Genomic DNA, 26,166 nt, shown 5'->3' with positions numbered 1-26,166 from the left:
ATTTCTGAAAACGCCCAAGCTTGGTCTCACTGAAACTTTGTCACTTTGGAGAAAATGACTGAATCCCACCCTCAAATGCCTGACAATCAGAGACTGTGAAACCCAAGATGGCAGTCATTAAAGAGTCTCGCTTACTCTCTTCATGGAAGAGTTGACTAGTTAGATAATGTGAGCAAGAAGAGCCTTCTTTCCAGATATCTGCCAAAATATCTGATATGTCTAGAAGTGAGAAATCTTAATTATTACATAATAACGTGTCTAGACAACGGATGTGTTTTTCCTCTTTGGTGTCCACAGTAGTGGATCCCTTGCACCAAGACTGAGGCCAGAGCCAAGGCTAAGTCCCAGCGCAGGGAGAAAAGGTACCTTGATTCACTAATGAAATCTGACCTGGCACAAGCAGGCTGCAACATACAGAGTGTCCACCAAACAAGATACTCTAGACCATGATTGGGACCAGGGGGAACCTATGTGCCAATGAGCTACTCAGAAGGATGCATATAAGTGATCAGAGAGAAAATGCCAGCACACTCAAAGGGCCATGAACCCATGTCAACAATCTTAAGGCTCTGAGAACAGCTGGCAGAAGTCAACAAAACTGTTGCACTCGAAATAACCGTGAGAGGCAAAAACCATCCGAAAACATTCCATATTGGCAGAATTGCACCAAGACGCACAAAAAGAAGAGAAACTGATTGTGGTCGTGTGACTGGACATACCACTTAGCCAATTAAGAAGCCAATCCAGGGGCTGGAGAGATGGCTCAGAGGTTAAGAGCACCGACTGCTCTTCCAAAGGTCCTGAGTTCAATTCCCAGCAACCACATAGTGGCTCACAACCATCCATTATGAGATCTGGTGCCCTCTTCTGGTGTGCAGATATACATGGAAGCAGAATGTTGTATGCATAATAAAAAAATAAATCTTTATTAAAAAAAAAAAGAAGCCAATCCAAGGATTAGGCAAAAACCCTTTTGTAAGAGCAACAGTATCTAAGCGATGTACACACTGCAGCCTACACTGAGATTTCACTTCAACTCTGCTTTTCTTTCAGCAATGCCTGTAGGAAGATCACAACCTTCTGTCATTGCCTCCTAGTAGTGATGCGGATGTGTGGCTTTTGTGGTTAAAAGAAGCAAAGAATGTCATTCTGAGCATCTTAAAGCTGAAGACTTACTGCTTTTGAAAAACATAAATAAAAATATCCACAAAAGCCACAAAAGTCAGCTTGCAAGTTACTTACATCTTGATTTTTCTCAGAGCTTCTTAGATGACCAGGGTCAGATCTCAAACAAGTCCTCATGTGCTCTCTGGTTGGTCATCCTGGTGGTCATCCAGTTAGAGGAGCACAAACCAATCATAGGTTGTGAACTGAGCAAAGAGAAAGCACTCCTCAGCCACTCCTCCCCCCAGTTCTGAGGTCTTGCGGTCAGGCCCACCCAGGTAGAAAGGGCGGTGACCATCAAATCGGTTCCTAGGGTCTGACACCAAGCTGCCCTGGTGCTACCTCTATAGCTGGGTTGGTAGCAAATGATGGCACTCTGCATTGAAAATGACAGTATCTCCTTTTGTTCCCATCACAGACAGAACTATCACATCTAGTACAAACAACACAGGGCATCGTGTAAGATGGGTACCCAGTGCTGAGCTAGCTGCTAGAGCACAAATGTGCCCAAATGCCAGCCTGGCACTAAGGAGCCTTTTTTTAAAAGGATTTACTTATTTACTTTTATGTATGTATGTATGTATGTATGTATGTATGTATGTATGTATGTGTGTGTGTGTGTGTGTGCATGTATGTATCACATGTGTACAGAAGCCGGCAAAAGTCAGAGGACATTGGATCCCATAGAACTAGGACTACAGTGGTTGTGAACAGCCATATGGGTGCTGGGAACTGAACTCAGGTCCTCTGCAAGAGCAGTGAGCACTCTTAAATGCTGAGGATTCTTGACGGCAGCCCCCGTGCTTGCTATAGAATCTGCAATCCCTTTGCAGCCCTGAGCTACACACATCTTCCCTGGTTTTTCTGAGTGGGTGTTTAATAAATACATATTAATGGGAGGGCAGCGGAATCACAGGAACACACTTGAAGCTGATTCTGATTCCTTATTTAGATTGTGAAGAGAGTTCCCAGGGCATTGTTTTTCTCATCGAGTTGGGGTGTCAGCTATTAGTGTAAATGTATGACAGATAAGGACTGTAACCCTAAGGAGAGAGCAATCTAATCATCCTGTTCTAAAGCAGCTTTGGCTGAAAAGTAACTGTGTATCTGTGCTCTAACCAAACTGGACTTCCTAATATCACCAAGTGCTCACACTGGGCTAGGCATAACAGAGAATCCCATGGAATAACAGACTGGCCCTGCCTGCTCCCCCAGTCCTCTAGCTGACAATTTCTCCAAATGCCATCTTGGTCTAAACCCAATGCTTTAGTATGGCACCTTTAAATTTTTTTAAACAAACAAAACAAAAAATCTCTACAAATGTTCTTCCTTTACTCTCACAGAATTCTGTCCTCAGCTCCCCCTGTCTATAACCCTGCCCTGCCCTGGGAGCCTGGCCCAACAGCACAGTGCCTGCTTCTCCACTAGCTCCTACAGACGCCTGGTGGTTTTCCCGGCTTCTTGAGCTCTCCTCTAGGAGGACATGTAGCCGGTAGGACTGAGTTCAGGGTGGAGGTTCCTGGCTTCTGCCCAGCTGACTGTCCTCAGGCAAGACACTTGACAGGGCTGAGCCTCACCTACACTGCAGCCTAATTCTGTGGCAGACAATCACAGTTCTTTCCTGTTTTCAGGACCCCCCCAGAATGGCAGGTGTATTCCACATTGCTTAAAAACAAACAAACAAACAAACAAACAAACAACAACAACAAAAAAAAACAGCAGTCCTGCTTGGGGAAACTACCAGCACCTCACACTCACTAAATTCTCTGAATGGAGGCTGCCAAGTTTTTAGAAAACTCACACCCAAGGCTACTAAAATGGTCAGTCAGTGTCCTCTAATCTCCTGGCCACAGATAGTAGCCCACAGACACTGATCCAAATAGCCCATAAACCCTGAACCAAGTTTCCTTTTCTCTTCCTTACTCTTTTTTTGAAGGGAGGGAAGGAGGAAGGAAAGAAGGAAGGATTAAAAGGAAGGGGAGAGGGAGAAAAAAGAGAGGGCGGAGAAGATGGGGAAGAAAGAAGAAGGGAAATATGAAAAGAAAGGAAGAGAGGGGAGGAAGGCGGGGAGGCAGGGAGGGAGGGAGGGAGAAAGGGAGGAAGGGAGGAAAGGGTCTTTTGCTATGTTGACAAGGCTGTTACAGAAGCTATACAGCGCAGACTAATCTGAAACTCTCAATTCTCCTATCTGAGCTCTAACACTCGGGGGTTACAGGCAGGCAGCACCATGCCCAGTCTATTTGAGTTTGGGAACCAGAAATAATGAGCATCAGTTCCTCTTGTAACTGGGGCTAAAGAAGTAAGGCAGAGAGCTGAGGAAGTGCTGGGACCCTAATTCTTATTCTCAAGGACAATGCACTAAAGAGAATGATGATAACATGCCATAGGACAAGAGGCCGAGTGACACACAGTGTCCAAGTCCTTGGTTGCAGATGGTCCAGGACCAGTTGCACCCCCATCCTTTCTTTAGTTTTGTTAATTTTTCTTCTAACCATGTTAAGATGCTCCCCCTACAAGCCATGGGGTATGGAGTAAGCAGGTCTCACAGGAGGACAGCCCTCGGCATGGACACAGTTCCCCACTTCCCTCCATCTAACTCCCTACTCCTCACCCCCCCGGGAATGACCACCCTAGACAGATTAGAGTAGGAGTCTGTATGTAATATTGGAAAGGCTGTCCCTTTTTAGTTAGCATCTGGCAGCTGTTCTGATGGGCGACTGGATACTTTATCTTCCTGCAGTAGCCCATCTTGCTGAGGAACATTGAACTTGTGGTCACCTCAAACCTCCAGATCTTTTTCATGTAGACCATGGAAGCCAGCCTTTGCCTTTGTCATACCACAATGGTACAGTGGGTTTGTTCAGGAGTTTCCAATGGAGTGTGAGAGGAAGTCTAGGACCTCAACTGTTGGTCTGAGGACATTGTTTCAACTGTTTCTACTCAGAACTTCATCACCAGTGGTAGAATTTCCCAACTGGTCTCTCGAGTGGAACGCATTGCCCATGTGATAGGATGTTTAGTCCCTCAGTTCTTGCTCAGTGGAATGAAGCTTGGGGCTCTGAGCCAAACAATGGCTTCCAACACCTTGCTGTTTCCTAAGTACCTCTATTGCAATGCCCTGTGGTCAGCATGGTATTAGGAAGCCACCTTTTTTCAACATAAGGTAATTTACTAGCAAAGTCAACTCCTTTTCAAAATTGGTCCCTACTTAAAAATCCCTCATTCTCCCAGCACTTGGGAGGCAGAGGCAGGCAGATCTCTGTGACTTCGAGGCCAGCCTGGTCTTCAAAGAGAGTTCCAGGACAGTCTCCAAACCTACAGAGAAACCCTGTCTCAAAAAAACCCTCTCATTCACTAATCTTTTTTAAATTTATCGTTCATTTTTTTATTTATGGAGTGGTGTATGACACACATACTGAGATGTGCACATAGAGGTCAGAGGTCAGAGGACAACCTACAGGAGTCAGTTCTCTCCTACCATGAAGATTCCAGGGAAGAAACTCAGGATGTCAGGCTTGATGGCAAGCATCTTCATGAACTGAGCAACCCAGCAGCCCTGCTTGGTCAGTTCTGATGTATCTTATGTTCACACATGTAACAATTTTAATGTTTGGTCTCTATCAGACTTGAGTTTTTTCCACAATAAAATATGCATGAAATGTAACTTGATTTTATGAAGAAATTCCAGATGTTGCAAAAGATACAGAGTTGTATAAAGTTGATGGAAGTGATGTTTGGAAATAGCTAGATCTAACCAGGAGTGGTGGTGCCTGCCTACTATCATCCCAGCCCTAAGCAGATGGAGGCAAAAGAACCAAGAGTTCAAAGTTATTCTTTGTTGCATAATGAGTTTGAGGCCACTACGAACTACATGGAGACCTTGTCTCAAGCACACAAGCCTTCTGGGTGCTGTGGATCCTACAGGCATGTGTCACTATGTCTAGCAAACATAGTGCAATTTTAGCCTTTTCCCCCCTCCTGGTACTAAGGTCAAACCAAAGGCCTTATACACATCAGAAAACGTTCCTACTATAGAGCTAAGCCTTTATAGTGAAATTTAAATATATCCCTTTTAGCTAGTCACTCTCCAGGAAAAGCTGGCTTAGAATGAGTGTCCCAAAGCCTGGATTGTTGCCACCACTGCAGATTTATTCACTCTCCCTGTCCTGTCTCCTGGAGAAACATAGAAAAGGTTCTGCCCCTCTGACTGTTCCCATGACAGGCCTTCAAAACTCTAAAGATAGTGCTCCTGGTTCCAATAAAACAACATCCTCCATGACAAAGACATATCCTCCAATAAGTTCTCATCTGACAGAACTTGAAATTCCCCATTCAGTCATTCTACAATGTATGGAGGGCTTGCAATGTGGCAAAGTACTGTTTTACTTCCTGGAGTTAGTGAACAAAGTCCTGGTTCCCCTGAGATTTACTTAATAAATAGTACAGAGTTTAAAAATGTTTAGTACAGAGTTTAATAAAATAGTACAGAGTTTAAATGGGTAGGTAGGTAGATGGGTGAATAGGTAGACAGCTACGTGGCAGGATGGGTAGATAGCTGGATGGCTAGATGGCTAGATGAATAACTCTACTTAGTCTTGTTCCTTTGCCTCCCACTGAAATGGCAAACAGTTTTTCAGTTAAGTAAACCAGTTCAGGGCAGAAGGAGAGTCTCTTCTCTGATATGAAAATTTCTGTTCATGAGCCTGCATGGACTTGGTTTTCAGACGTCCTTCTCTGGGCTCTTGCTTAGCTTGCCTTCAGCTAAAACCACCAGGTCCTACAAATATTGCTCTGGAAACAGGCTCATTTTTTCCCCCTACATCCAGGTTCCATCATTTTTCTTGGATTTTTACACTGACTCTAATTGATTTTCTTTTTGTCTTTGTTAATTTTCAACTTAAACTTTGATACATTTTTTCCAAGCAACACGCATGTAGACAAACTAGAATGTGATTTTTCAAGTTGTGGGATTATGTCAGTATGCACATATCAGCATCCCTACAGTCTAGAAACAAGCAAGATAGTAGTTTGACATGGAGTGCTTAAGGAATGCTATTCTAAATGTTAAACCATCCTAATCACTGTTCTGAGGAAATGATTCCCCTGAGAGCTGTGATTAACGCTGGGTTACCACTAATGACTCTGAGCAGAGCATCTGCTGTAAGTATAAGCTGGGCCTGTTCTCTTTTTCCAGGATGGATGCTCAGGACACACATCCTTCCTTTAAAAGATGACATAAGGAACTACACACAAAGGATTTCCAGGAATGTTAGAACCCCTTCCCAAGTTAAAGGGAGGTTCCTGGCTTCTCTTGGCAGTTGGTTAGCTCATCAGTGGCTGTTGAATGCCCTTCTCCTGGTATGACACATGAACTCCATTTGGACAGGATTTGAATCTCACTCTCTGAGCGTGTTCCTTTTGGATCTTATGTGATGCCCATGACAGTCCCTCCATAAAGCTCAATGACATCTGTGGGACAGAAATGTCAACTATCTCCTCTTAAGAGTAAGGGAATCTAAGCCATCTGCATCCTACTTTGCTCGGTTTTAAACTAAATGATTGCGACAGGTGGCCACAAGTTTTCTTCTCTGCTATTCATATTCTACGTTTCCACCCAGCAACCCCCACTTTGTGGTTTTCCCACCAAAAACTGTAAAGTTTGATGGCTTCCAGAGTGTGGGCAAAGTCTAGTTACCTAAACAACCTTGATCATAGAGAGGACTGGAGCAAAGCAACATTTAGGATTTGTATAACCAACCCATGAGGACTCAGAATTCCAGATGACTTCAAAACAAAAATAAACCTTTAAACTCCAGATTACTGTACAATAGTTTCAGTATTGTATGCTTCCAAAAAAAATCTCACAAAAGTATAATCGCATCCAGTGGCCTCTGGAAACAAACCAAGGCTTTGACAAATGTATCAGACATGAAAAGGGGATAATTGGGAACAAGTAACAAGTTGGCTAGTTTGGGAATGTCAGATGCCATATCCTAGAACAGAAATGTTTTTCCCACATTTTACACATTCAAAAAACCATATCAACAACCAGGCAGTGGCTCTGAGTTTGGGAGGCAAAGGCAGGCAGATTTCTGAGTTTCAGGCCAGCCTGGTCTATAGAGCAAGCTCCAGGACAGCCAGGGCTACATAGAGAAACCCTGTCTCAAAAACAAAATCAAAAACAAAATTTTAAAAACAGATCAGCAGCTTGTGCAAACATCATTAGTTTTGATGCATGTCCTATTTGACTATAGGAACAGTTTCCACCATTAGTTAGTTATACATGTAAGTGGAAAATTATTTTAGTCTAATTTAAAGTAGAGCATTTTCATTTCATCATAGGCCTCCTCCTCTATTTCCTGTGTTATCAGATGTTCAAGAAAGAGCCCACAGGCTGCTTGTGAAACTAGCACCTCGTTGGACAGAATGTGCATTTTATATAAGAGCCCACCCAATACGACTGTAACTGTGGAAAGGTGATAGGAAAGTCACTTACATTCAGACGACATAAATCCCAAATAGTCTTTAAAAAAATAAAAAAGCCAATTCTAGAAATTTTCTCCCAAATTACAGATATCTTTACTTTCATGATCCCTTTTTTGAAGAAAAAAAAAGACAATTTAATCTCCTGCTACTGTAGGATCTGCACACATTCCAATGGGCTTCAGCCTGTTTTCCTCAATTCCTTTATGGGATAAGTAGTCTTACATGCTTAAGTGTAGGCACAGGATAAACTGAATGTACTCTACAGACCTATTTTGCGTTGGATAGACTATTATAAACATCTGGACTATGTGACACAAGACAGACCATTCCATAGCATTGGTTCACAATGCAAAGGACACAGTTATGTGGGCCCCTCAGTAGGACACACATGGGAGAAATCTTTCTCTTCAAACTGGTTTTTACCAACTCATCCAGTCATTGGTCCTTCCACCACCTATCAGGCACTTACACGTATAAAACATCATCTGTAGAGACTAGTAATTTTTATTTTTTTGAGACTAGTAATTTTTATTAAGCATGAAAAAGTAAAGCCAGAAAATCTCCTCAACACACACACATAAAAAAAAGCCATTTTCTTCAGTTACTGATTTCATTCATTTTTCTGTGTCTTGCATATAAACTGCCTTTGTTCAAGTCTACATTTTGTAAACTGGCTAAAATAGATAGTTTTCTGCCCAAAGGTCCATATGATAAGCTTAAATGTGGCTTCAGTGATTTGTCTAAATAGGCAGGCCAGGAGTCATTCACAGTATTAAACCATCCTATTTGGGGGCCTCTCAGACATACTCTTGGTCATGTGACTGACTAGTGGAAACTAAATTGAAAAGCTGTGAAACCTGTAATAGAAGGAAACTAACAGATCTGCTCTGTCATGCTCACTTGCTCTCATTTCCCCTGCCCCCATCATCTTACTAAGAACTCACATGTGTGTATCTTCCTGTAGACCATAGGGGAAAAAAAGGAAAATGTTAGATGCAGATGTGTATGCCCTACCATTCCACAGGATAAAGGTGTGATGCCATCGTCTAAGACTGAACCAGAGCTCTGTCCATAAACTAAAAGCAACTATTAACAAGTCAGCTCAGGCTTTACTTAAGCCCTGTCATGAAGGATGACTTCTTAGCTGAAATAAATGCTGTAAATATATTTGATGGTATTTAGAAAAGTCTCACTTTGAGACGCAGCAATGGAAGGGAAAGGATTTTAAATGCTACGGGACCAAAATCATGGGATTTTACATCTATAAATGTCTGAGGTCTCAACTCATATCACCACCCCCACCCTAAAATTTTAAAGAGGACTGGAACAGATCCAGAATAGCCAAGCGACTGCTGCAGCTAGTGTCCACCAATGCAACACACACTCATAATCTCTTAGCGGTCCCCGTAGAGATTGTGGTAACCTAAGACGTCATCAGTACAAATGCAACAAGAGTCAAATCCTATTGACTCTCTTAGAAACAGCAATTCCTGCTTCCCAGGCATGGTGCCACATCAGTGGGTAGCAGTGCAGACTTCGCAGCAATGGTGCAAACCAATGCTATGTCACTTCCCCTTACCAGAAGACCTGTCTCGGGGAAAAGGCCGAAGGGGTTTTCACAAGGAACTCAATCTTCAGTTCAACCTACTTGAAGTAGAGAACAAAAACCCAACACCTTCCTTCCTCTATGTACACAAAATCCCCATCCCCAAGACAGTCACTCTCTCTTTCTCCCTCTCTCTCCCTCTCCCTCTCTCTCTCTCTCTCTCTCTCTCTCTCTCTCTCCCTCTCTCTCTCCCTCAAGTTCCTAACCGAAAGGAAATCACAACTATAGAAAAAATGAAACATTAGGGAAACATCTACAACAAAAGTTCAAAATGCCCTCCGTCTACCCCAAAGTACCCTCCTGTGACAGTTTCTTGTGCATCTTTCTAGAAAGAAAGCTAAGAGCATATCCTCATAGTTATGCATATCAGCGTGGACATGCACTCCTTTTAAATATCTAACTAACACTGTGAGAGACATGCTTTTCTACCTCTTGCTTCTTCCCTTTAATCAGTTTTGTCTGACTTTCCATATCAGCATGAAGAGAGCTGTCCGGGTCTTTGTGCAGTGGTGGCAGTGTGCCTCGCGGACAGACAGTAATCTACATGGCCAGGACCTGACCTGGGGAATGATTTCCTGAAGGGCAATCAAGTGCCCCCTTGTGATTTGCTCTCCACAAAGGCTCCCGGGAGCTCAGTCTCGCCACTTCAGGTGGTAAACTTGTCATTTTCAAATACAGAAGCTTGATTGGTCCACATAGATAATTTGTGTTAACAGAACTGAACTTCTAGATCTTGGGATCAGAGCTAAGCAGCTGGCAAAATACAGAAAGTTTGGGCTTAGAGATGGGTAAGAGCACATATAGCTCTTCCAAAGGACCCAAGTTCAGTCCCAGCACCCAAGTCCATCTGCTCACAACTGCTTCTAGCGTCAGAGGATCCAACGCCCTTGTATGTCCTCCTCACACGCTACACTCACCTGGGCATACAGACAGACATAAGTAATACACATGATTTAAAATAAATTTTTAAAATACAGGAAGTTTCAAAAATTGAGGGGAAGAGTGGGAAGGAACACACAAAAAAAGAAGAGACCAGTGAGAGACGAGGAGGATGACGAGGATGAAGAGGGAAACTACACAACATGCCCGCACCTGGCAGGTGCTCACCCAAAACTGCTCAGTGACTGATGCATTGATAATAGAAGAAGACCTGTTTTAAAGCACATGCCATGTGACTCATCTCTCCCGCTCCCTAAGTAGCTTTTATACTTAATGTCTATTAAAATAAAAATAGATTGAGCTACATAAATCCTAAGATTAATTTTGCCTCTCTTTTTATGGCAATTTTTTTCCTGACAGCAACTACTAGAAAATTTCACATTTCCCATGCAGCATGCACTGTGTGTATCTCAGACAGTGACACACGACAGCAGTTCTCATATGACCCCAGCATGGGGCCTTGAGAGCAGCCCAACAGGCACCATCAGAGGAAAGACAGGCTTTGCCATCTGGATAGAGTAGCTAGACACCAGACTACAGAGCAGGCAACCTTGGTCCCAATCATCTGCAGATGAAAAAGCTGTGACCTTGAGCAAAGGATGCCACTTCTGGGGCCTTGCCTGTCATCTTGAAGATGGAGGTAATATTGGCATTGCCTCATAGGGAAACAACGGAGATCAAATAAAGTGATGTCTAGAAAAGGGCTTCTCAGGAGTGAGAGAGTGTGGATCCCTTCCGAGTTTCCATAATAATGTTCCCAGGGGAAACAAGATGCAAAAAACATACTAAAACAGCATCGTAAGAAATGAATGAATAAAATGCCTACATCTAAGTGGATCCAAGCACTTGGGATGCAAAAGCAGGCAGATCTCTATGGTCTGGGGGCCAGCCTGGTCTACATATTGAGTTCCAGACCAACCAGAGCTACATAGTGAGACCCTATCTCAAAATCAAACACACAAACTCCTTGTCCAATGACACCATTCCCACCTACATTGGTCAGTTTACACAGATAGGTGGAAGCTTGAGACTCCCACCCCAGAGGACTTCAGCACTTTATACTACCTTCCCACAGCAGCTCACAACCAAAGGGCATCAGATACTTTCTCTGAAAGAACACAGACACTCCAAGTGAATGGAGAGAAAGGTGAAGTCCATTGGGCAGCTAGCTGAGGGGGCAGTTGGGGGAGGGGTTGTCAAGCTCACCACCCCCTGCCCCTGGAGCTCACAACTTTGTGGGGAAATATGGAGTTCCAAGGGACTTGGAGATTACAATGGAAAGAGCCATGGGCACTGGTCTTTCATTGGGCATTGGGCTTGATTAACTGGTTCAGGTACATTTGGCAGTAAGCCATGCAGTTAGGAGAGTAAGCAGTTCTCCTGGTCTCACAGGATAGTCAGGGAGCCTGTCAGCGGAAATCATAATGACATTTAGGCAGACTGTAGCTTTTCAGTGACACCAGGAAGATTTCACCATCCCAGCCAGGCGCCTCCTTCCCCAAAGCAGAGATAATTTCAAAAGGGAAAGTATGAAGAAAGCACCCAGCAGTGGGGGGTATACAAGGATATGACAAGGAGCTGGCTACAAAGTCGACTAAACTGTGACGCAGAAAGATCAAGATTGGAAGTCCACAGCCACACGGGACAGTGGGACGAAACTTGTCCTGTCGAACAGATTTCAACCCATCTCCTTCCCCTCCGTCTCTGCAAGGAACCCCAGAAGTCATCCATAACTCACCATCCACAAGCCACCACACAGCGAGCATACCAACTTCCCTTTCTCTGAAAGGGTCTGACTTCTCTGAAGGCCTGTGCCAACAAGTTACAGCAAACTCTGAGCCCCTGGGACTACTGTCCCCGTGACTTTCCGGAACAGCCCTCGGTTTGCTGCCTCTTCTGACAAGAAGAATCAAATGGTGGAACACCAGGCCCCAGACAGAGCCCAGACCTGGCTAGTGAATGGCCGTTGAGGCTTTCTGAAATTCATATTCCCAGGGCTAACCCCAGATACTGTGGTTCAGTGGGCCAGGGGTGGAGTCCTGTACACAAAACACCAGGGCAACCCCAGGGCCCCATGTGGCCTGGGAATCTGAGGTCTGGAGAGTCAAGAAGACTTCCTCTGCCCTTTTCTACTGTAGCGCCTTGCTTCATTTCTAGTCTGAACAGGAAAGAGGAAGGTGGGGAAGGAAGACAGGAAAATGCAAGGCAAAGGGTAGGGGGGATATTCTGAAATAAAAAGGCCTTTGGTGCCAAACTGAGCAGCTTGTTCCTCACACAGGCATTGAACCTCCTGAGCCTCAGTTTCCCCATCTGTACAATGGCAGTAAGACCATCTGCCTATCTATACTTGTGCAGAGATAAAAACACATAGAATGTCCAGTTCATTTTACTGAGTATCAAAAAAAAAAAAAAATTCACCCAGGTTAGAGATGGCTCAGTGGGTAACAGTACTGGCTGTACAAGAATGAAGACCCAAGTTAGCATCCCAGCATCTGTTATATTATTTTTTTAAAATGCTTTTAAAGCCATAACGGCTGTGTGCCTACAATCCTAGTGTTACGGGAAGGAGATGGAGACAGGAGTCAGAACTGGTAGCTTGCTAGCTGTCGGCTCAGCAAGTTCACGAAGCAGAAAGCAATTAATCAGGACACCTAACATCCTCCTTTGGCCTCTGTGAGCAAATGCACAGGCACAACAAACACTTGCCCACACGCATGAACACACACATGTACACACACGTGCACATGTACACACACATACACATACACAGAAGCTTTCAGCTTATTACTGGCTGTTCCATATATTGAACTAAACCAGGGCGCAAAGGGAAACCTTAAAAAAAGAAAGTACAACCACCAAACCCACAGCAAAGCCATGGATTAAGCTCATGGGGATACAGGGACACTCCGTGTAGCCGCTCTACTCCATCTGTGGGAACACTAGACATGATATGAAAAGGAAGAACAGGTGTGAAGCATGGGAAGATCCTCTTCATTTATTTGCAAAATGGGAAACATCGCTTTTAAAAACCATTTTTATGCATTGTGATAAGCATATATTACTTTATTTGGGGAAATATTCATTTTAATTTGAGAAGACACATAAAGGAATATTACTCAGTTACAAAACAGTAGAAAATCCTGTCATCTGCAATGTGAATGAACCCAGAGGACATTGTGGTAAGGGTCATGAGCCAGATGCAGAAAGATGAATTCAGCATAGCCTCCCTTACACATGAAATCTAAAGAAGTCAGACTCATAGATGTAGTTAGCATGTGATGGCCAAGGGACGGAGGCTGGGGAATGGCACCCCATCCAAAGGTTCAAACTGCAGTCTGGAAATGAGTAAGCTCTGGGATTTACTGTGCAATATAGAAGTCAGAGTTAATAATAGCATAGTATTTACTTGGACTTGCAAAGAGTCCTCAGCACACACACCACACATACACACACACACACACACACACACACACACACACACACACACACACACGGGAGGGGGGGATGTTAACTAATTTGACCATGCTAATTAGTTTTTACACTAAATATGTATTACAAATCCTTATTTTTGCACTTTAATTTCATTTGTCAATTATTCTTCAATAAAACTGGAAAAATAAAAACCAATGGGATGCTAATATCTACAGAGAAAATCAGATATAGACATTACCCTCTCATAGCTCCCCATGGGCACCAAAGGGGAAATACATTATAATTTTGGGTACCATGAGGCCTCCTGAAACATAGACGGTGTGGTGAGGCAGGGGAAGCAGATAGAGGATAATGCAAATGAAGAAGGCAGACAAGGGCTGGGCTCTCAGTTGGTACAGTACTCTGTGTAAGCCTAAGTACTTGAGTTCAAGCCCCACCATCCACCTAAAAGCTAGGCATGGTGGAGCTTCCTGTAATCTTAGTGCTACAGCAATGATGGTGGGGTGCAGTCCGTCTAGCTAATCTGTAAGCTCCAAGCTCAGTGAGAGATCCCACCTTGGAAACAAGGTGGAGAGTAATAAAGGAAGACAGCGGAGGTCAACCTCTGGCCTCTGCACACCTGAACACACACAGAGAATAAATAAACCATTTCAAAAGCAGGGGAGGTCACCACTGTGGTGCTAAACAAAAGCTTTCCGTGCCTCTGTCCCCACTCAGCAAGTGGGCAAGCATGCATATGCTCGTATGTGCAAACAAACACACAGCAGAGCCTTTGAAACAAGCTCGCTATCACCCAACACCGAGTTCTTCCCCACATAGTCTCACAGAATCTATTTTTATATTCCAGTGAGATTTGCAGCAAAGAATAGAGCTTCAGTCAAAAGAGGAAATAATTGCTGTGCTGTAAGCCTGGGTTTTCTCACTTCCTTATTTGAAAATAATCACTCAATGAGTCCAGAAAAGAATCCAGAACAATAGCCTCCCATACTGCATGCACTGTTGCTGGGAACTGAGCTGGACCCATTGAAAAGTTTCGGTGACTTGCCATCTTCTTAGCAAGTGTATAATGATGTATTACAGCACAGAGGGATGGAAGAAACCTTCCACGTCATTGGTCCAACCCCATCATTTTACAGATGAAGAACTTGGAAGATAAACTCCAACACACTGCAGACTCTAATTAAAACATCTGTTCAATTTTAAGGAGACAGCAAAACTTAAAGATAGCATAAATCCACCAAAATATTTTTCATGAAATAGAAATATTTATCAATTAGTAAGTGAAGAAAGAATAGGGATTAATGTAGCAGTAGGACCATTTCAAAGTCAGGACCATTTCTATCTAGAGAACTGAAAGATTAAAACCTGTCAGACTGAACACACTGACTTTGTAAGTAGAAGAGAACTCCAGGGTTCCACACTGAAAACTAACAGTTTAACCATCTAACACTGGTCTAATTTTATTCCCAGACCAGTGGGTATCCAAGAGCTGCCCTGGTTTCCAGAGAACTTTGAGAAAATGGTTCATGCACAGTAGAGCTGTGACCAGTGGTCTGAAGGTGGTGGACCATGCGCCACACTGGCAACAGAGCTTGTTAGATCTGAACATTCAGGCCTGAAGAAATGGATCAGTGGTTAAGAACACTGACTGCTCTTCCAGAGGACCTGGTTCAATTCCCAACACCCACCCATATGGCAGCTTGTAACTGTCTGGTACTCCAGTTCTAGGTGATCTGACACCCATGGCAAAACACCAGACACCTATGTCAAAACACCAATGCACATATAATAAAAATAAATAATTAGAAAAATAAACGCAGGTTCTTCAACCAAGCAGGGCTCATAGGGGCTCACAGACACTGAAGAAACAGAGAGCCTGTGTAGGTCTGACTTAGGTCCTCTACAAATATGTTATGGTTAGGTAGCTGGGTGTTCCTATGGGATTCCTGACAGTTGGGAATGGGGGTGTCTCTGACTCTTTTGCCTGCTCTTGGGACCCTTTTCCTCCTACTGGGTTACCATATCCAGACTTGATGTGAGGGTCTGTGCCTAGTTTTATTGTAACTTGTTAGACCAAGCTGATAGCCTTAGGCCTGTTCTTTTCTGAAGGGAAAAAGGGAGAGGAGGGGAGGAGGGGAGTTGGGAGGGAGGGGCTGGGAGAAGTGGAGGGAGGGAAACTGCATTTGGGATATAATGTATGAGAGAAGAAGAAATAAATGCAATAAGAAATAAATGAGTTCACCCAGTCTTCAGTCAACATATGCTACTAATAAGGTCCTCAGGCTCCTCATTGTACATGAAAATTTGAGAGGCATTGTAATGATAAATCTTTCTGCTGAGCCGCCCGAACCCTGCTTCACAAGAAAGGGACTGCTGAACTTACAAAACAAGATGAACAGTCCTGAAGTGTTCCTGCTGAAATGGAGAAGTGTGTCAGACACACTGTGGCCTATAAGCTGAAGATGGATGCCCCAACGTTACAGAGGAACTTTGGGTGACTGTCCATGCAACGAGATGTCTCTGTCAGTTCTTGAGTTTATATATCATCCTTCTGTGGTCTTTGATGGAGTTGAAGACAGATTGTTATGGTTATAGTTTTCTTCAGCTATTATAAAAGATAAGTTACCCTTCTTTTTATTTAGACAGAAAAGAGGAGATGATGGGGGAAGTGCTTCTATGTATGTGTTTGTCTTATTGGATGATAAATAAAGTACTGCTTGGTCAATGAGGCAGCAAGTTAGGCTGGACTAGGAGTCAAGAAGGATTCTGGGAAATGTAGAAAAGAAGTGGTGATCCAGGCAGGAAGTGACATAGCAGGGAGACTCATATATAAGCAAGGGCAAGAAGGAAGTCGGCCCTTCTCTCTTCCTCCTGGTCTCTGCTCTGGAGTCGCCATGTGATCTGCCGGCAAGAGAGGGCGCCAGCAGAAGACGTCCTTGATAAGATAAGTCTTATAAGATATATAGATTTATGATAATTAAGATTGAGCTAGCAGATGAGAAATCCTAGTCATTGGCCAAGCAGCATTTGTATCTAATATAAGTCTCTGTGTGTTACTTGGGACCTTAACGTGGCGGCGGGCAGAACTTGGGCGGCCTGGCAGAAAGGGCCCATGTGGAAGCAGGGCTCAGGTGGCTCAGCAGAAAGATTTATCATTACAAGGCATTTATTCAAATTCAAGTATAATTGACTATGTATGAGCACCAGCAATCTGAGTCGCCAATCCCCTTTAATTCTGTATGTTCCTACACCCATTGATTCTGAACTGCAGATTTTCTACTAAGCAGCTTATTTTAATTGTTTATCAAAATAATCTGTTTCCAATGACAGGTTTTTTTGTTCTTGGAACAGAAACACTACTGTGAAATAATTCACCTTCTGAAACGCTGGAAGTTGAAGGCTCACAGAATGCCCCAGAGTCCGGAGTAAAAAGTAAAATACTAGAGGAGATCAATGTATGCAGATGTCTAACTGCATACACCCAAATAATATTAAAAAGCAATCTTTTTTACTTTTCAAGATTTATTTTTACTACTTAGTTATATGTGCACATGTGTGTCTGTGTGCATGTGTGTGGGGGGGAGGGTAAAGATGCCCCAGGAACCCACAGCTCCTAAAGGAGCTGAAATTCCTGGTAGTTGTGAGCCACCGGAAGTGGGTACTAGGAACCAAACTCAGGTTCTTTGCAAGAGCAGCACAACTTCTTAACCTCCAGCACCCACATCTTGGGACTTAACAAACATTAAGCAAGCACTTTATCATCGAGCTTCTTCTCAACCCTCTAATAGTTTTTAAAATACAGCCACAATACTGTTTAAGAAAATAATCATGAATACATACTGTGAAATGGCAACACTCCCAAGGAGCTCTGAATGATTGATTGGCAGATTGTGGTGGCCTACAATGATTGGGTTGCATTGGACCACTGCAATGACATAACTCTTGGGGAGGAACAACTAGGGTGTCTGGGTTCTTTGTAAGTTGGCTCACAGCTCCCAAAACAGCAATGAAATGTGATCATGCACATTCGAATGATGTGCTTTTTCTGTCATTTCAAAGTCAAGATGAGCAAACTCTAGAAAACTGCTAACTGGGGTCCCAAGCCTTTCAGGTGAGTCATCTCTCGAATTAACACTAGTAATTTGTATTACAAAGTGAGCACTGAGCACGGCTCTGCCATGCTGTAACCTGCTCATACTCAACAGGGAAGAAAGAAACCTCAACTGAGGAACTGCCACCATCAGATTGGCCTGTGGGCATGTCTTTGGGGCATTCTCTTGATGAATCATTGTCTGGGAAGGGCCTACCTGTGGGCTGCTGGTCCTGGATTGTATAAGAATGCAAACTGAGGGCTGGAGAGATGGCTCAGACATTAAGAGCACTGACTGCTCTTCCATAGGTCCTGAGTTCAATTCCCAGCAACCACATGGTGGCTCACAACCATCCGTTATGAAATCTGGTGCCCTCTTCTAGTGGAAGCAGAATGTTGTACGCAAAATAAATAAAATATTTAAAAAAAAAAAAAGAATGCAAACTGAGCAAGCCATAGGGAGCAAGCCAGTAAGCAGCTCTCCTCCATTGCTTTCTGATTTGAGCTCCTGCCTTAAGTCCCTGATGAAACAAATCCTTTCCTCCCCCAGATGGCCTTTGGTCAGCGTGTTTTATCACAGCAACAGAAAGCAAACCAGAACACAGGATCGTTGTTCTTGCTTCAGTCCTAGGGGCTGAACCTCCAGCCTTGCACATACTAGGGCAGAGGAAGCGTTCCAGATCTCAGTTACATCCTCAGCCTCTTCTTATTTTCCTCCTACTCCACCCTAAACAGTCTTACTAAGTTATCCAGGCCTGGTCTTGAACTCACTGTGAAGTCCAGGCCAACCTTGAAATTTGGATCTTCCTGCCACTGTCTCTCAAAAAGCTGGGATTTCAAGCCCGCATGCACCACCAGGCCCAGCTTAAAGCTGGTTAATTCTGGATTTGGATCATGAGAAGGGAGAGGGGATGGATGAGCTACATCAATGAACAGGTTACACCTGGGACTGCAGAGGCACAGTGAAATTGGGCCGGGAATTGTCCAGTTTTCTTGGCTGGTGCCAAGATCTCAAATGGAAAGAAAACACAAGACAGATGTATAGCCTGCCCACAACACACACAAAGGCCAAAAAGAAAAGCCAAAAGGGGAAGAAAAGCTGCGACCTGTGACCATCCCAGTGCCCATCTTCTGCTTTTGTGAATCAGAGTGTGTCACATTTCCTGGGCCAGCTGAAGGCATTAGCCCTGCAGGAAGGGCTGGAATGTCACCAATTTGAAAGGAGAAGCAGTGCAAAAGACACAAGGTGGGCTGGCCAGAAAAATAGAGGGTTATTTCTCCATAAACAGGTTATCTTTAATTGACACTTCAACAAAGTTTTGGAGGTCATTGCAAAGAAAAAGTGGAAGTGAACTGCAAGCAGGGGGAGCTGCAGCAGGAGGGCTGACAGGCAAGCCGCTCACACCCATAACCATCAAAGAAGAAGGTCTCTCCTTCGTATCCCCTCTTCTAGTAGGAAACCTGGATTCTGTGTCTTCCAAAACATAGAAAGTTCTAGAAAGAAGGTTCAATCTATCTCATCTTAGAAATCTGACTGCTCTAAACCAAGAAATACCTAAGTCTCTGGGGGATTGAATCCAGGGACTTGCAGATGCTAGGAAGTGCTCTATCCCTGAGAGAAAGCCTCAGGGGACACAGCATCTCCGGAGAGTTTTTGTCATTTTCCAGAGCAAATGACCAATGTTCAAATAAAAATACTTCTCCTGGATCTATAACGTGGCTCTATAATTGCTCTTGAGCTCACCTCTCTTTGCCATGAACCCTTACCTTCAGAAATGGCTTTCCTCACGGCCGCCAGGTAGGTCTCTGGCTCATCATCACAGGTGAGCTCCTGCCAGTGCTCCCATTCGGGAAAGAAGGCCTGAAAGTTCTCATCTCTGGACTGCACTCCACACAGCAGCCGCACCACACGCCGTGGAGGGTGGAAGGCACGCTGCAGCATTGGCAGCAGTCCCGGCCGGCAGAAGCATTCCACCAGCCCCGCAGACAGTAGCACCAGCATGCACCGTGCATTCCGGAAGACCAGCAGGTCCTCGGCAGAGAAGGAAGCATCCGGGCCCAGCCGGTATGTCTGCATCTTCTGGCTGCGAACCTGACGGCATGACACGAAAAGGTCCTGTAGGTACTGGCACCATTCCTCCGCATCTGGGCTGTAGAAGATGAGGATGTCGCATCCTCGGCCCCACCCTGCAAGGAGACACGAAAGCTTGTTAATACCTGCTCCCTCTCGGAGAGAATCTGAAACCAGGGAGATAAACCATCCTTCAGTGCCTGGCATACTACAACCTCCCAGGTCTACCTGCAGCAATTGTCTAGCCATTCTCCCTACTCACAGCCCACCAATGTGCCAGATACGCCACACTCTTCACCCAAACACATGCCACTATTCTAGATCCTAGAAGGTACTGCTTCAGCCACATGCTGCATGGCCCTCTCCTCCATAGCTGGTCTGTGCTAGCTTAATAACAGCAGGCACTGTACATAAAGCCGGTGCTGTTCAAGTCTTCTTCCACACACACTGCCTGGTAAGTTCACTTCAGCATCCTTGGGCGATAGTACCACTGCTAAAGATAAAATAAAGGTCAATGTGGCACACTGTGTTTACTTGGCTAGGGATCACAGTGGTAGCCAGCAGCTGAACTCTTTGATTTGACTCGGAAACATGGTTCTGTTTCAAATACAGTGCTCGGGAACACAGGAGTGGATCAGACTTTGAGGGTTACAATTCTGGCTCTGCCAACTAGCTGCACAACCCTAGGAAAACTACTAAGATCTTCTGGGCCTCGGTTTACTCATCTGAAAGTAGAAACAGCACGGCAGTTTTTATGTGTATTTCAGGTCAAGTTCTCAGCACAGAGCTTGAAATAAAAAAGGAACCCTCGAGAGTTGGAAACTGGTGTCATGATCCTCACATTGCCAGTGGAAAGGCAGTGAATCGATGCTTTGACCTACACCACAATATCTGCACACTCCCCACAGCAGTTCTGTGACATGAACTTTTCTTCTCCCTCTAATGAAGCACGGATGCCAGAAACTAACAGGCAAAGAGGGCAGAGGTGGAGTCGTCTGGTCCCTCACTCATCATTTACAGGTGAAAGAAACACTTTGTTTGAGAAGATGAAGGATCTTATCAAATTCACAATCAATAAATTAATAGTACAGCCAAGACCAGTTCAACCTTTTGCCCAAGCCCCTACTTCCTCCTATCAGAAAGTATGCCAGACTCTTACAAAATAAAGGAAGAAAGAAAGAAAGAAAGAAAGAAAGAAAGAAAAAAGTCATGTCACATCTTCCAATGATCAAAATTCAAAGAAGGTAGGCTCTTAACATTATTGTGGCCACTGCCCCATGCCTTCATCACACCATGGCTTTGACATCCTATTCTGGAAGTGACGTGGAATAGATGAGCACAAAGTTTACACACATCCTACAATGAAGCAGGAGTCCGTCTTCCCCCTGGGAGAAGGACAGTGGACTGTTCGTGAAACAGATATCTACGTTGTAGGCCTTTACAATTAAATGTCAGCCCCCGGGGTGTCGAGATGTCTCAGGGTGTAAAAGTGCTTTTGGACAGCTTGGTCACACGAGTACAATCTGCAGAGGTAGAAGGATAGATCAATGCCACAAAGTTGTCCTTAGACCTCCACACTCACACCACCATACACATGTACTACAACACCTATGCACATACAATAAAAACAAAGAAATAGCATCTCAGGTCCATATATCACTGAGCAGTTCCAGGTAAGGTCAGAGGCAGGGTTAAAGTAAGTCCTTGGGGTTCTAAGCTCCACAAGAACCATAGGAAAAAAATCCTTTTTTTTTTTTTTTTCTGGCCATCTCCCTGGGAAGCTAGCTTGAACTCTAGAACCTCCTGGTTCCACCACCCAAGTGCCAGCATTTAGAGGTATGTGCCACCATACCAAGCCAATGGCAATGCTTTCAGAAAGGTTAACAAGTGGACAAAGAAGGGAGAAGAGGTTGTGATGGGGGAAGTGCTTCTGTGTATGTGTTTGTCTTATTGGGTGATAAATAAAGTACTGTTTGGCCAATGAAGCAGCAAGTTAGGCGGGACTAGGAGTCAAGGAGGATTCTGGGAAATGTAGTAAAGAAGTGGTGATCCACAGGAAGTGACATAGCAGGGAAACTCATATATAAACAAGGGCAGGAAGGAAGTGGGCCCCTTCTCTCTTCTCCAGAGTCACCATGTGATCCCGGGATGAGGACGCCAATGGAAGGCGTCCTCAATACGATAAGTCTTATAAAATATATAGATTCATGATAATTAAGACTGAGCTAGCAGATGAGAAATCCTAGTCATTGGCCAAGCAGCATTTGTACCTAATATAAGTCTCTGTGTATTATTTGGGGCCCTAACTCGGCAGGCAGAACTCAGGTGGCTGGCCGAATGCGCCCACGTGGCGGTAGGGCTCGGGTGGCTTTTAGCGTGAAAAGATTTATTGTAACAAGGTTGTCCTGGACATAAGAAGCATCATTAAGAAAATAAGGGCTGGAGAGATGGCTGTGTGGTTAAGCACACTTGTTCTCCCAGAGAATGAAGGTTTAAATCCCAGCACCCATGTCAGGCAGATCACAACTGCCTCTAACTCCAGCTTCAGGAGAGCCAATGCCTCGCAGACACAGACATGCACACACACATGAAAAAATAATTTAAAAAAAATTAAAAATAAGCCAGGCAGTGGTGGCTCACACCTTTAATCCCAGCACTCGGGAGGCAGAGGCAGGCAGATCTCTGTGAGTTTGAGACCAGCCTGGTCTACAAGAACTAGTTCCAGGACAGCCTCCAAAGCCACAGAGAAACCCTGTCTCGAAAAACCAATAATTAATTAATTAAAAATAAATTAAAATTTTAAAAATGAAGAAGGGGGAGGAGGGGGGCTGGAGAGATGGCTCAGAGGTTGAGAATATTGGCTGCTCTTCCTGAGGACTTGGGTTCAATTTCCAACACCCGCATGACACCTTACAGTAACTCAGTTCCAGAGGGTTCAACGCCCTCACACAGACATTCATGCAGGCAAAACATCAATCAATTCTCATAAATTAAAAACAAACTATTTAAAAAAAGAAGAAAGTGAGACTAATAATCCCAGCACATGACAGGTTGAGGCAGGAGCATGAAAATTCATGATGAGGCCAGCTAGACATCTTAGCAGGCAAAGGCACTTGTACCAAGCCCGATTACCTGAGTTCAGCCCCCCAAAACTCACATGGTAGAAGGAAAGAACCAACCAACTCCCACAAATTGTCCTCTGACTTCTACAACTTCCAAGTTGAAAGCCACCTTTGGTGGCCACATATAGAGTTCAATGCCAGCCTGAGCTACATGAGACCCTTTAAAAAGGGTGACAATGCACAGATGACCTTAAGACAGATGGCCTTAGAAGAAAAGATGAACTGCCTGAAGACTATGTATCTGTGACTACTCCAATCCTATGAGAAAGACTGTTGCCCAGCACTGGTGTCACTGAGGAAATGAAAACACACAGGACCCTGGGGAGTCCTCCATAGCTTTGGCTTCTTTGTAACAGTTGCTATTCCTTAAATACCAATTCATCAGTAAAGCTTGAGCTGTAATTAAACATTCTTTTCTGAGCACTGACCTGTCAAGTCTTCTGAGCCCTAAGAGTACTCTCTCACTCAACCTTCAAGACAAGTCCAGGAACACAGGATTTCAACAGCCTCATAGGTCAGGCAACATTAAAACTCACTGATGATGAGGGGCTGACAAAGAGTAAACCATGAGGGCCATACCAGGTGTTGACTACAGAGCCCCACACTCTGAACTTCTCAGGTGCACCCTATTTTAAAGATTAAAGAAACACAAAATGTAACTTAGCAAATATACTAAGTTATTTTAACTTAGTATATTAAAACTTAAAGCTTAACTTAAACAAAAAACTTAAAAAAACACATCTAGTGCCATTTGTTTGAAATAATATTTTCTAATAACAAAAGAACCTGGGATTCTTAGAGAAATGGCTGGCTCTCCCAGTGATTCTAGGAATATATATTTCAGATGACAAGAAGTATACAATGAGCACAAAGCATTTTGGATGGCAATAAATAAGGATGTGCTCAAGCAAAAGTAACATGATAAGTGAAAGGAAATGAGAGCCAACTGAAGGAGCTTCCCCAGTCCAAGCAGGAGTAGTATGGGAATAAAAATAGATGATACAACAAGGCATTGCAAGCCAGAGCATAAAATAAGTGCCCATGAGTCCATATATAGTGGCATAATTAGGTGACTGAGCAAATAAAGTAGGGAGACGGTGGGAAGTAGCTCAGTGGTATAACACAAGGTCCTTACTTCAATTTCCAGCAATAATACAGTAAGACAATAGTAATTTTAAACCTAAGGAAGCCAGGCAGTGGTGTCACATGTCTCTAATCCCAGTACTTGGGAGGCAGAGGCAGGAGGATCTCTGAGAGTTTGAGGCCAGCCTGGTCTACAGAGCAAGTTCCAGGATACCCAGGGCTATACAGAGAAACCCTGTCTCAAAAAACCAAACAAAAAACCTGAAAGAAAATACTAATTTCTTATGCATACAAATCCCAGACAATTTCTTAGATAACCCCGCCTGAAGGAAACACAACACGTCTCTTGCTAAATGTGGGCTGTGCCTAGTGTTTCTTTCCAAAAAGCCCAATATGGAAAGACAGAGGGAATCAGTTCACAATGAATAAATTTAGCCAATACTGTCTCCACCCAATGACCAAGATTGCTATCAACAACCAGGAGTTGTGTTAACAGTCTGTGCTCTTAAAACTAAGAACGGACTTCACATCTGTGATCTACCCCAAAATCTATCATCCCAGTTAATGGTGAGAAACATATCAGACAAACCCAACTATGGGACATTCCACAAAATCACTGACTACTGCTTCTCAAGACTTTCAATGTAAGAGATGAACTTGGGAAGAGACAGTAAGGGGTCAAGGATGAGTTCTGGGGGTGAATATAATCAAAACACACTGTTTGCACACATGAAATTCTCAAATAATCAATAAAAACACTGCATTTTAAAAAGACTGTCAAGGATTTCGAAGGTAGGCTCAGCAATTAAGGGCACTTGTTGCTCTTGCAGAGGACTGGGATTTACTGCCCAGTCCTCTGGGCTCACACCTTCTGTAATTCCAGGAAATTCAGGAAAACCGATGCCCTCTTCTGACCTCCTCGGGCATCAGGTGTGTATGTGGTGCACATACACACACAGGCAAAACACGATACTCATAACATCAATCTTTAAAAAAGGATGGTCCAGGGTGAGGAAAAGATGATACAATCCCAGCTGAGAGGCACCTGGGGAGACATCACTGGTAAATGAAGTGTGGTACCTTGACTGGAAACCTGGGACATTGTGTACAAACTAAGGAGACTTGAATAAAGCATAGACTGAAAAATAACTGACCACCCAGAACATGGGAAGCTGGGGCAGAGGAAGCAAGCGTTATAGAGTCCAACCTGGGACATATAGTGAATTCCAAGCTAGCCTGAGCTATATGATTACATTCTGTCTTAAAAGGCACCCTCCAAAAACAATAATTATCAATACTGGTTCAGCTATTTCAGTAAATGTATTACATTGATGTAAACTGCAATTAGAAGGATGAACTGGGCCTGGCGGTGGTGGCGCACGCCTTTAATCTCAGCACTCGGGAGGCAGAGGCAGGCGTATCTCTGTGAGTTCGAGACCAGCCTGGTCTACAAGATCTAGTTCCAGGACAGCCTCCACAGCCACAGAGAAACCCTGTCTCGAAAATACAAAACAAAAAAACCTAGATCATTTGGGGGCTAGAGCTATTGCTCAGTGGTTAAGAGCTCTGGCTGCTCTTCCAGAGGACCTGAATTCAATTCCCAGCTCCCACATGGCAGCTCACAACTGTCTGAAACTCCAGTTCCAGGGAATCCAACACCCTCACACAGACAGACATACAGGCAAACACCAAAGCACATAAAATACAAATAAATAATAAATTAAGGTATGTGAGAAGAAAGCAGTTAGTGCCTCAGTCAAGTTAATATCACAACCTCTGTGAGTGACTCTGTGTGTGTGTGTGTATGTGTGTGTGTGTGTGTGTGTGTGTGTGTGTGTGTGTGTGTGTGTGTGTGTGGTGTAACTTCAATCAATATCACAACCAGTGTAAGTAATTGCAATTCAGTTTACCATTCTCCTGAATATTTCAGGGCTGCTGAAACCAAAAGCTGGGGAAGTTGTAAAAAAGTCCAAAGTGGAAGTTCAAGTTCCTCCCTGGAGGAGCAACACAGGGCTATCTGCTTTGTCATCAATTCTCCCAGTGTGGGGGAATGCCCCTTTCCTCCCCAGTAATTCCCTGCCTCTAGCCCCAAGTCATTGCTCCCCGTTCTAAATCACTTCTTTTTCCTATTCAGTAAGACAAACAATGCATGGGCCAACAAAGAGCCCATGAA

At 44.0% G+C, this 26,166-nt stretch overlaps 1 protein-coding gene across 1 annotated transcript in view; it reads right to left on the bottom strand.

The window, feature by feature from the left end:
• The window catches only part of Pik3ap1 (phosphoinositide-3-kinase adaptor protein 1), a 115,913-nt gene that overhangs the window by 86,656 nt on the left and 3,091 nt on the right, over positions 1-26,166 (bottom strand). Inside the window, exon 2 of the mRNA XM_027407336.2 lies at positions 19,485-19,904. Within this exon, the coding sequence (XP_027263137.1) occupies positions 19,485-19,904 (420 nt within the window). The remainder of the gene's footprint in view (positions 1-19,484; positions 19,905-26,166) is intronic.

This window comes from Cricetulus griseus, chromosome 3, assembly GCF_003668045.3.
Source record: "Cricetulus griseus strain 17A/GY chromosome 3, alternate assembly CriGri-PICRH-1.0, whole genome shotgun sequence".
In the NCBI taxonomy this organism is placed as follows: Eukaryota; Metazoa; Chordata; class Mammalia; order Rodentia; family Cricetidae; genus Cricetulus; species Cricetulus griseus.
Note: the sequence above shows the minus strand (reverse complement) of the source record. Positions and strands in the feature narration are given on the sequence as shown.